The following is a 12,759-nucleotide window of genomic DNA, read 5'->3' on the forward strand; positions in this document are numbered from 1 at the left end:
CGGACTTCCGGTGACTTCATGACCAAGGCAACAGCCTGACTTCAAAGCTCCTGAGGAGAGGCTTTTAAAAACTAGCCAAAACGTAATTTCATTTTCCTTTTTAATTAAAAACAGTCATACCAAGTAATCATTATGTCGAACACTCGAAAAGAATCGGAAAAGAAGACCACCAAACCACCAAAGACGACTAAAGACCAACAAACTGATTCTGGGCTAAGCGACGATGCTAGCATGGCGGCGGTGCTAACCGAGCTACGCACACTAAGGAAAGAGCACATTGAAGCTTCTAAGGAAACCAAAGAATCCTTAACGAGGGTAGAAACTACTCTTAGTGAGGTGGCGGACAGGACAACACAACTTGAACAACGAATGACAGACTATGAAGAGAGACTGGTTGACACGGAGGAAAAAAATCAGCGAAATGAAAGAGCCCTCCGCTATCTGCTCCACCGAGAAGCTAGCGTGACTGCCAAGTGCGAGGATCTCGAATCAAGAGCAAGAAGGAACAACCAACGCATCTACGGAGTGAAAGAGGACGAGGGAAATGACAACAACATGTTGGATTTCATAAGCGACCTTATTCGAACATCACTTGCGTTGCATGAGGACCTGAACTTGAACATCGAGAGAGCACATCGTTCTCTGACCATGAAGCCCAAAGACCCGAAGAAACCACCCCGGTCCATTATCGTCCGATTTCTGGACTACAGGGGGAGTCCCATATAAAGATCAGAACATTTTCTTCGACCAAGATTACACTACTGACACCCAGAAGAAACGCAAACAAGTAAGGGACTTAATAAAGCAACTGAAAGAGAAGAATATTAAAGCACAATCGCCGTTCCCAGCAAAGTTGAAAATCCATCTTAACTCCGGCGTGAAGACCTTCGCAACCCTCGGAGACGCAGCTGAAACCCTCAAGGGCCTGGGTATCCATGTTGAACGTGATGGACGGGAAACTCTTCACACTGAACTTTTACAGAACAACTGGATGGATACGGCACACAAGCGTGATGTGATGTCCAATGCGGATCTGAAAAGCTTTCTTCACAAAGACTAATACCTGTAAACATACCCAGTGCAGTAAGTAGGTCTTGGTTAATTCAGACAGGTTATGATTCGTACCTTAACTGTAAGATGGACACGTTTTGGCTAGTGTATCCATAGAAAGCTAAGCTCCTCAATGGAGGAGTTTTCGTTTTTTCTTCCCCTTTTATTTCCTACTTTTTGGCGATCCTGCAGCCTACAGGCCATAGCAAAGACGTTGGACTTGCGTATAGCCTCTCGCACATAGTGCACACACCCGGAGAGACCGGTCACAACTCTCCGTCCCTGTGGAGACTGATGTGCTTTAAATCAGTCGGTTTTTTGGAAGTCAGTTCTTTCTTCCTGTCGATTGTGTGTTATTGTTCTTTACATTGTTTGTTTATAAATGTCAACGGTTTATCTGTGCAGTCATATAAGGTGCATCATGTTTATGTAGAAGAAAGGGTGTTTATTTTAAAAAGTAAGAAGGGGTACAGTCGTCTATATGAATAAGCTAAATATAGTCAGCTATAATGTCCATGGTTTAAATCATCCCATAAAGCGGGAAAAAAATATTCAATCAGCTGAAAAAAACACATTGTTCAATTGCTCTGTTACAAGAGTCTCACTTAAATGAAAATGAACATAAGAAATTAAGAAGGGAAAGGGTTAGCCTAGTATATAGTGCTTCACATGGAAAGAAAAGAGGGGTGGCCATTTTAATAAATAGAACTGTGGCTTTCAATACTGAAAAGGTGGTACAGGACAAATTAGGAAGATTTGTGATGGTAGTGGGAACTGTGGGAGAACTTGAATTCTCGATTCTAAATATATATGCCCCAAATGAGCATGACCCAAGTTTTTTCAAAGAGCCGGCAAATACTATAACAGATAATTCCAAAGGAATGTTGATAATAGGAGGAGACTTTAATGCAGTACAAGATGGAAAGATGGATAGGACACCAATGGAAAAGGGACCTCCAAGCCCTAAGACACATACAGTGGGGCAAAAAAGTATTTAGTCAGCCACCAATTGTGCAAGTTCTCCCATTTAAAAAGATGAGAGAGGCCTGTAATTTTTATCATAGGTATAGTTCAACTATGAGAGACAGAATGAGAAAAAACAATCCAGGAAATCACATTGTAGGATTTTTAATGAATTTATTTTCAAATGATTGTGGAAAATAAGTATTTGGTCAATAACAAAAGTTCATCTCAATACTTTGTTATATACCCTTTGTTGGCAATGACAGAGGTCAAACGTTTTCTGTAAGTCTTCACAAGGTTTTCACACACTGTTGCTGGTATTTTGGCCCATTCCTCCATGCAGATCTCCTCTAAAGCAGTGATGTTTTGGGGCTGTCGCTGGGCAACACGGACTTTCAACTCCCTCCAAAGATTTTCTATGGGGTTGAGATCTGGAGACTGGCTAGGCCACTCCAGGACCTTGAAATGCTTCTTACGAAGCCACTCCTTCGTTGCCCTGGCGGTGTGTTTGGGATCATGGTCATGCTGAAAGACCCAGCCACGCTTCATCTTCAGTGCCCTTGCTGATGGAAGGAGGTTTTCACTCAAAATCTCACGATACATGGCCCCATTCATTCTTTCCTTTCCACGGATCAGTCGTCCTGGTCCCTTTGCAGAAAAACAGCCCCAAAGCATGATGTTTCCACCCCCATGCTTCACAGTAGGTATGCTGTTCTTTGGATGCAACTCTGCATTCTTTCTCCTCCAAACACGACGAGTTGAGTTTTTACCAAAACGTTCTATTTTGGTTTCATCTGACCATATGACATTCTCCCAATCCTCTTCTGGATCATCCAAATGCCCTCTAGCAAACTTCAGACGGGCCTGGACATGTACTGGCTTAAGCAGGGGGACACGTCTGGAACTGCAGGATTTAAGTCCCTGGCGGCGTAGTGTGTTACTGATGGTAGCCTCTGTTACTTTGGTCCCAGCTCTCTGCAGGTCATTCACTAGGTCCCCCCGTGTGGTTCTGGGATTTTTGCTCACCGTTCTTGTGATCATTTTGACCCCACGGGGTGAGATCTTGCGTGGAGCCCCAGATGGAGGGAGATTAGCAGTGGTCTTGTATGTCTTCCATTTTCTAATAATTGCTCCCACAGTTGATTTCTTCACACCAAGCTGCTTACCTATTGCAGATTCAGTTTTCCCAGCCTGGTGCAGGTCTACAATTTTGTCTCTGGTCTCCTTTGACAGCTCTTTGGTCTTGGCCATAGTGGAGTTTGGAGTATGACTGTTTGAGGTTGTGGACAGGTGTCTTTTATACTGATAACGAGTTCAAAAAGGTGCCATTAATACAGGTAACGAGTGGAGGACAGAGGAGCCTCTTAAAGAAGAAGTTACAGGTCTGTGAGAGCCAGAAATCTTGCTTGTTTGTAGGTGACCAAATACTTATTTTACCGAGGAATTTACCAATTAATTCATTAAAAATCCTACAATGTGATTTCCTGGATTTGTTTTTCTCATTTTGTCTCTCATAGTTGAGGTATACCTATGATAAAAATTACAGGCCTCTCTCATCTTTTTAAATGGGAGAACTTGCACAATTGGTGGCTGACTAAATTCTTTTTTGCCCCACTGTATGTTAAATAATTGTATTTCTGAATTGGGTCTTGTAGACCCATGGAGAGTTAAAAACCCCAAGGGGAAAGACTTCAGTTTCTTCTCCAATGTCCATGGTAGTTATTCTAGAATTGACTTTTTCTGTATTCCCCGACAATATATGTATAAGGTAATTGATTGTCATATTGAACCTATAACCATAAGTGACCATGCTCCAGTCATGTTGACACTACACTTAGGAACGCAATCATTTTTCAAGTATTGGAGAATGATTGTATCTATACTGAATAACACTGAAATTGTTGGGGAGCCGAGGCAACATTTTAAAGAATATCTTGAGATAAATGATAGTGGAGAAGTCAATCCTACAATACTATGGGAGGGAGCAAAAGTAGTTATGAGAGGGAAAATCATACAGGTCTCATCCAAACTGAAAGGAATGCGACTGGAGGAACAGCTGGGGCTAGAAAACAAAATAAAGTCATTAGAGAAGCAACACAAGGGTGCAGGCTCAAGCAATGTTATTACTGAACTTAAAGAAGCAAGGAAAGCCTTAGATAAACTGCTATCACTGAAGGCAGAAGGAGCTCTAAGATTTACTAAACAAAGGTATTATGAGAGTGGAAACAGAGCTAGCCGTCTTTTAGCTTTTCAACTCCGCAAAGCCCAGGCTAACCGAACGGTCGCCAAAGTAGTCCATCCAACAAATGGTAAAACAGTATCACACCCCAAAGAAGTGGTAGAGGCATTTGCAACATTCTATCACAATTTATATAAGGAACCCAGGTCGCAAATGACAACTGATAACACCAACACTTCCCTTAAAAATGTAAAGCTCCCCACACTATCAGAGGAAGCGTCATCACAAATGATATCACCTGTAACAGATGCAGAAATTAGAGATGCAATAAATGACGTAGCGCCAGTGTTAACTGAAGTGTTTAGATATGCTCTCTCTGAGGGCAACCCTCCTGAGACCTGGTCACAGGCCATCATATCTGTGATACAGAAGGAAGGAAAAGATCCAACACTTTGTGCCTGTTATGTAATGACCAGAAATTGTTAACAAGCATCTTAGCGCAAAGAGTTCAGAGACATATTGGATCACTTATTAAGTCAGACCAAACAGGGTTTATTCCATGCAGACAGGGTGCTAATAATATAAGGAGATCCTTAAACATAATTACCTGTGCAAAGATAAATAAACAGACGTCAATGCTTTGAAGCTTTGATGCACAGAAGGCTTTCGACACTGTGAAATGGGAGTTTTTGTTTAACACATTGTCTGGGATGGGCTTTCATTCAGAATTTATAGGGTGGGTAACAACTATTTATAAACAGCCTAAAGCAAGAGTCAGAGTGAATGGATGCTGCTCAGAGTTTTTCGACCTGCAGCGAGGAGTGAGGCAGGGAGATTGTCTTAGTCCCTTACTTTTTGCCATAAACATTGAGCCCTTGGCGGCATCCATAAGACAAAATGAGAAAATAAAAGGGATAATGGATATGGGAAATACAGAACATAAAATATCACTATATGCGGACGACATTTTGACTTATGTGAGTGACCCTACTATTTCTGTACCTGCTCTAATGAACACTCTTAACGAGTACGATGAACTCTCTGGATATCAGATTAATGAATCTAAGTCTGAGGCTATGATGTTAAAGGGACAGTGGCCTATACAACTAACAGGACAACTTCACTTTCGCTGGTCACAAAGATTCAGATACCTTGGAGTAATTCTAACTACAGATCTATCAACATTTTTCACAGCCAATTATGGGAAGTTGATGAAATGTATAAAAGCAGATCTTATAAAATGGGAATTATTACCACTTTCTTTGATGGGAAGAGTGGACACTATTCGAATGAACATTCTCCCCAGACTGCTTTTCCTTTTCCAATCTTTGCCTATTCTTGTCCCCTCAGCTACCTTCACCACTATAGAAAAATGGTTTTCTAAATGCATATGGCAAAGCAAACCCCCTAGACTTAAACTCAGAAGATTACTATGTACAGAAATCAACGGAGGCCTGAATTTACCTAATCTGAAGCAATATTACTGGGCAGCCCAATTACGATCCATTGTTTCCTGGGTATCTCAAGAAAGGGATACTGTTTGGGTAGGAATGGAATGTCTGAATGTCTAGATGTTGCACTGAACTCACTCCCATTCCTTAACTTAGACACCAAATGGGTGAAAAAGCTCACAAACATATGGGTTAAAAATACTCTGAGAGTATGGTCTACTGTAAGAAAAAAAATACAATCACCTTTGACCATATCTAGAGCCATAAGCATAGCTAATAATATAGAATTCATTCCAGCAAGACTAGATAGGGGTTTGGAAAGATGGAAAGATAAGGGATTAGAAGTCTTGGACCAGCTATTTGAGGGAACTGTATTAAAGTCATTTGAACAAATTAAAGAAAAGTGGGATTTAGCAAAATGATGACTTTTTTAGGTTCTTACAAATAAGGGACTATCTAAAGAAACATAAAGAATGGGAAAAGCTTTGTTCCCCACCATCTAAAATAGAGCATATTTTCATTTCAACTATACAGCGAACAGTGACAAATGTATATCATGTATATCATATTTATATAAGGCACTACAAGAGGATCTGGGAGAGAATAATTTGGATATTAAAGAAAAGTGGGAATTGGAGATGAATGCAATAATACCTGACACACAGTGGGAAACTTCATTTGAACAGGGTCATAAAGTCACAAATAGCCCCAGTTGGAGGGAATATGGCTGGAAGCTGAGAATGAGGTATTTTAGAACACCACTTGTTATATCAAGGTGGAGTAGTGCTTCGCCTGAGTATTGGAGGGGTTGTGGCTTACCAGGGGACCACACACATTCTGGGATTGCCCAAAAGTATTGGAATATTGTGTTGTATCTCCACCTTGTATGACTGTATGACCTTTTTGTATGTTTTTCAACATTGTCATATAAGATTTTGTTTTGATGCACTGCATGACTGATGAGAAAATACAATAAAAAGAAGTTAAAAAAAAAACAAAAAAACAGCAAATCAATGCCAAACTCTGCAGAGTGTAGAGAACATTAGCGATAATCCTCTAATGGACACGTTTAGGAATGATCAGAATTAAATGTTCTGAATCTTATAATAAAAATACACTATCTGTGCAGTACAATTCTTATCAAAGGTACAAAGTGCTTTACAGGGAAATTAGAAATGATAGTAATAATATGCAATTCATGGTTATAGTGACATTCCATAACCAAGCAAGTCTAACTCTACACTCCACTGTGTAAAGACAGTATAGCTGGAGCCTACTAAAGAGGTTTTAATTAATTGGTTTATTTCCGTGTATAAACGGAGCCCAGCCAGAACCGGATCAGCTGAACCGGATCAGCCTCCTCAGCTCAGACGGAGTGAGGAGCTCTACTGTAGGTTTGAGCTTTAGGTGGAAATATCATCAAATGGTTTTTGACTGTTATTACAGAAAACACAGCTCTTTAAACGTGATGCCATGCAATTACAAATAATCCAAGGAACTTAAAAACGATGTGGTTGAGATACTTAAATTGGCCTGAGGATGAATTTAAATAACCTTCTCATTTAGTACCATCAACACTTTAATAGGACTTGATTTAAGATCAAATATCAGGAAATGAATGACAGTGCCACCCGGCTGGCTAAGTTTAAGCAATTGTTAGCATGCTACTGCCTTAGCTGAACAGTTCCGACATTAGATCACACCACAGACATGCTAGCATCACCGCTTTGTTTGACTTTAATTATTTTATACATCTATATATAAAACAATACACAGTTTATATATATATATAAATAAAATGCAGTCAGACAAAAATATTCTCAAATTCTTCCACCCGCTAACATTCATAAATGAAGGAAAAAACTCATACAAAAACTATGCATTTATTGACAATTTTATATAAAGACAATGGCTTTCCTCTGTCGGAAAATCAGAAATTAAATTGTTATACAAAACAGAATGCTGTTTTTTAAATCTTTTTTTAGAGTCAACATGATCAGGGTGATTGGGTCTCAACACTACAGTAGATGACTTGGTCGTGTGACTGGACCAAATGAGTGAATGAAGTGGAGCAGAAACAACACGCGACTCGTGAGCTGCGAAGCAATGCATGGGAGGAAATATAGGAGGCTACAAACATTAGTGACATGACTGGAGTAGGAAGGGGAAGCTTGGTTAAACAAAACAGTGAGTAAGAGCTGAGAGTCTTAAAGAAGTGTTGCTGTCTGCTTCTCCAATGATGCAACACTGGAGCTTTGAATGTCCGCTGAGATGAGATCTACAGAGTGAGATAACAAATGGATGATCAGATCTCATTATTCAAATGTATTTACAGAGATGTTTTGGCTGTAGCAAAACCAATATAATGTTACCAGTGCTCAACGTCTGCATCCTCAAACTGCCCCGCCTCCATTGCCGCTGCATCCACCTCCATACCTGTCAACACACTCAGATTAACAGCAGCCCAGAAACTAAACCGTAGAAACACTAGCTGCTGGGTTTTCCTCTTCACTGCAGATCTGTGCAACAGAACACAATAAGCCTTAATACTCATCACTTCTTCCATGATATTCTTTATAAAATAGAAATACACATCAAATACGTTATTACAAATCTTTGACCTCACTCTCTGTACATTAAATACAATGTTAAAAAGTCCCAGCTCAACTTGCAGTTTTAGGACCAAAGCATTGACATGCTAAATCCAACATAAATGTCTCAGTGGTTTTCCCTGATTGAAAACATAGTATAGATTGTTGGAAAGTTTAATTTAATGTCACTATAAATGTGATTTATATTAGCAAAAAAACTAATGACATCATTTATGGAGCCGGGCCAGTGATTTTCCACAACACCGTCCTACAGATACTCCAGAACAAAGAGCTTCTGTTGGCAGAGGAAGGGATTCTGTCCACAGAGAAGGAATTTGGAGATGAAAATTAAGATTGACTTTTCTACAGATATACATGAAAATTCTAGTACGGTTGCTGGTATTATCAAAATCCAAAGATTTGGATTCTGTAATTTCACAATTTATACCCATCCACATTGTATTATTTTGAACTATCGGTGGGTAGAATTGTTAAAGAGTTACGTCCTTTAGTCTTTTTCCTCACATCTTTCCCTTCAACAGATAGTAACTTCATAAGCGTTTTTTATGTCCACTTCATGTATAAAGACATAGAAATGAGACTAGGACAGAGAGAAAAAACACTCATGCTGTACCAGGGAATCCAATATACATTTCCAGAGGCAAACAGTCACACTCCCTGAAGAATATTTTGGAGGTTATTGAAGGCGAAGTATTGAGTGGCCTAAAATGTTGTTGTCACAAGGAATTGTGGGACAGCATTACCTCCTTTCCTATGATAGAGGATGGTCCAGTGTACTGTATGCTAAAGGAGATAAGAAAGGAAGCACTAAAGCTCCTTCCCTCTTCCCATCTTTGCTGTCACTTAATACCTATGGTCCTCGATATTTTAATCTAATTTGTATCTACTATCAATATGATTTATACTTTTATTGTCCGTCTGTGAGTCTGACTCAAACCTTCAAACTCTGCGTTCGGCTGTTCGGTCCGGACCCCGGCCATGTGGTACTGCTGAGCCACAGACTGGGCCAGCATCCCCTCCAGCCTCTCCAGCGTCGCCTGGCCCTCCTGCGTCAGCGAAGAGAGACCCTCATCACAGGTGTAGAAGGTGGGGACGTCAGCGTGGCCGTGCTCTGGGGGGGGGGGGGGGGGGGGGGGGGGGGCAAGGCAATGAGCTGTAGTCTTTACTTGAACCCTGTTTAGCATCTACTAGCATTATGCTACAATAAGCACATGATTTACAAGATACTTTAAGCTAGTTCTACAGAGCTATGAATACATTGTCTGTGTTTAATAACTGACAGTATGAAGACACTACATTGTTACAACTGTGGATAACTATTTTGTCATTAACATGTACATTTATAAGTGCTTGTAGGAAGTGTTTTTCTTTTATAAAGTGTAGGAGTTACTTAATCATTTTTATTTAGATCCCCACTGTTGTCCCTGATCCTGGGCTCCTCACAAAACATTTAATAAAACATCAATTCAACAACGCTATCGATACATTTCTTAAGCGTTTTGATTTCCAACATACACAAGTGTCACTGTAACGGCTCAGGAGAAGACGTTGGGTTGTGAAAAGTGCAGTGATGCATCCTGGATGTCTTACCTGCTTCTGCAGCCCGAGCCCAGACGAGCAGGGAGACAAAGAGAGACAAATAAAAGATACATGAGAAGACGTAAATCAGTCAGCAGCATGTTAAATGAGTCTGTTCTCAAAAGTGGTTTTCTTTTGAAGCCGAGAGCACCTTCATAACAGAATTATTGCGTTCATGTCATATTTAACACAGACTGATAGTGTGCGTGCGTGTGCATTTCCTCACCGGCTTCCTCCACATCGTACTCCTCTCCTTCAAAGTCGTTGTCGGAGTCGTCGTCCTCGGGGTCGGGGTGCAGCGCCTGGCACTCACACATGGCCGAGAACATGGGCTCCACTGCGTGCAGACAAACATATGATGTCAGATGCAACATCAGCAGCATCAGTCAATTTAAGAATGTGTAAATCACTGTAAACACTGTCACTATTTTATATTTCTACCAACACTTTCACAACTTATTTATGTTCGCACCACCAGACACCAAATCAAATTCCTTGTGTGTGTAAACATACCTGCCAATAAACTTGATTCTGATTCCTGGGTTATATATTTTTGACTTTTAACATCCTTCTAATGTATATTCCTCCTCACGTTGGTTACATTTTTACCACAATACTGAGGAAAAATATAACAATTCTACAGCACCCCTCTGATGATGTGTACATGTGTAAACCATTTCAGATTAATATTCACTTCTTCAGCCTGGTGTCTTTTTGTAGTTGAACCAGGACATATTTCACATTTACAACAACATGTTAAAACTGTAACATTTATGATCTGTGTTTTACACAGACACACAGACAGACGGACGACGGACGGACGGACGGACGGACGGACGACGGACAGACGGACAGACAGACAGACACTTGGTTAATCCCAAATTGGGAAATTATTGTGTTATAGGAGCAGCAGTGGCATTCAAATATTTCAAAAATGGAATAAAGTATAGAAGTAATAATAAAAAACTACAATTTGTTTAACATAACTAAAACAGAGCAGAATTAAAACTCGGCCCAGGCTCAGGCTTTACAAATCTGAAAAATAGATATTGCCATAAAAAAGGAAGAGCATCAGTGACACCCTTCGTGTGGTCACTCACATGCCACCTTGTCGCTGGGCACAAATCGGATCTCTGTGATCACTCCTTCATCGTCTTCATCACCACTGTTACTGCTGTTGTCTTCTTCATCATCCCCGGCTTTCTCTGCCATTTCTACCTCATTCTCACCTGCCAGGACAGAAGGTGACAAACATGACGTTACATCCCTCCTGGTTTTTGAGTAATTGTGCATGTAGTTTTCTGAATGATCCTCTGAACAGAGGTTATACCCACCTTTGATTTTGCCGTTGACCATGACGTACAGGTGCTCCTGGGGGTAAGCGCTGACGTCTCTGGAGATGGCATGCAGTCCTATGTTGGGATACTCCAGGAAGAATCCCAGCCCCGAGCCATCGAACCATGACAGCCGCCTGCCAAAAGACACACACATCTAACAGCTGATGCTTCACATGGTGTCCCCACACATACAATAAAATATGTACTATTAATGTAACTTACAGGCGTCCAGAACACGTTTTACCAACCGTGGGAACATTCATCCCAAATTCAGGAAGTGTTTGAGTGGAAAGTAAAGTGAAAGTCAGGATCTGAAAGCACTTTGGGTCTGTGTTCAAATAAAAACAAGCTGGAGGGCTGCAACTTATCACTGCTTTTTATAAATTAATTACCCACTATAGCTAAAAAATGCTTTTTCTAAAGACCATTATAATTTTGTATAACCAATCTTAATTCACTCGTATTAATATCACATAATGACATGAATGAAATCCTCAGATTTGAGAACCGTTCAGACATTGAAACATGAACTGAAAATAAAATGAAGAATATAGTTTATTAATATTCTATTGTTTGACCTGCTACGCAGCCTACAAACAACATGTCATTGTATCTGCTACAGATTTGCAGGACTTGTACTTCTAAAGTGCTTCTGACTTTTCTACTGTGCTGTCTGGGTGACAAATGATATGCTCTTCATCCAATTAATTCGTAATTATTATTTTTGAAAGTGTCTACTCCGGAAGTGGTTACCACGCGGAGTGGAGCATCTGTTGTTAAACCTGCTGTGCTGTTTATTGGTGTATTTTAACCCATTCGTGTATTTAACTCTGACAACACTTTAGATTCAACCCGAGCGTAAACTAAAACTGGTGCTGTAAAGACGAAAACAAGCGCCACGTGCATCACTTACGTTTCTGCAACGTACAGCGTGCCGCAGCCCAGCTTCTGGCCGTCCATCACCGCCGTGGTCTCGGCTTGCTCGTGCCGCACTCCCTCGGTGGGAGGACGGATGTCTTTCAGTAGAACCATCGTTAACGTGTGCAGGAGAGTAGAGACACAATACCCTGGTGACAGCAAGAAGCTGCTTGTTCTATTTCGTGCCACAAAGCTTGCTAATGTATCCCGGGATAACTTGTGTGAGCTGAATGCGGATAAACTGCGAGCCTGGCTGCGCGGTTCTTCTCTGGGATTACCAGAACCACGCCGAGGCCTCCAGAGAGCTCGACACCGGGGCGGACAGTCTGAAAACACACCTTAGCGAAATTTTTGAAGAATTCGTTGCTCCTCGCTGTCGACCTTTCGAAGCTGAAATATCGCGGCAAGATAAGTCCAAGCAATACGTCAAAAAAACAATAATCACGTGACTACTACGAACAAAGCGTGGTTGAGATATTGATGGTTACGTCTGTTTACGTAACCTCCCTATTCCTGAAGCCGTCATCCGTAAAAAAACATGTCCTAATGATTCGAGCATGTTATTTACAAGGTTGCTACCGGAAATATTTGTACGGTTTAAATATCGAGCATAATTCACTTCCAGATTAAAGCTCGAGAAATGTTTAAGCTCCTTCAATTTAACATAAAAG

At 40.7% G+C, this 12,759-nt stretch overlaps 1 protein-coding gene across 1 annotated transcript; it reads right to left on the reverse strand.

The window, feature by feature from the left end:
* Window positions 1-7,507: 7,507 nt before the first annotated feature.
* Window positions 7,508-12,550, reverse strand: clns1a (chloride channel, nucleotide-sensitive, 1A). The gene is made up of 7 exons (XM_063906805.1): window positions 12,084-12,550; window positions 11,168-11,304; window positions 10,934-11,062; window positions 10,060-10,170; window positions 9,193-9,366; window positions 8,016-8,079; window positions 7,508-7,921 (listed from the first exon to the last, which is right to left on the reverse strand). Coding segments are annotated over exons 1-7 (735 nt in total). The 5' UTR covers window positions 12,203-12,550; the 3' UTR covers window positions 7,508-7,920.
* Window positions 12,551-12,759: the final 209 nt, after the last annotated feature.

This window comes from Eleginops maclovinus, chromosome 18, assembly GCF_036324505.1.
Source record: "Eleginops maclovinus isolate JMC-PN-2008 ecotype Puerto Natales chromosome 18, JC_Emac_rtc_rv5, whole genome shotgun sequence".
NCBI classification, from domain to species: Eukaryota; Metazoa; Chordata; class Actinopteri; order Perciformes; family Eleginopidae; genus Eleginops; species Eleginops maclovinus.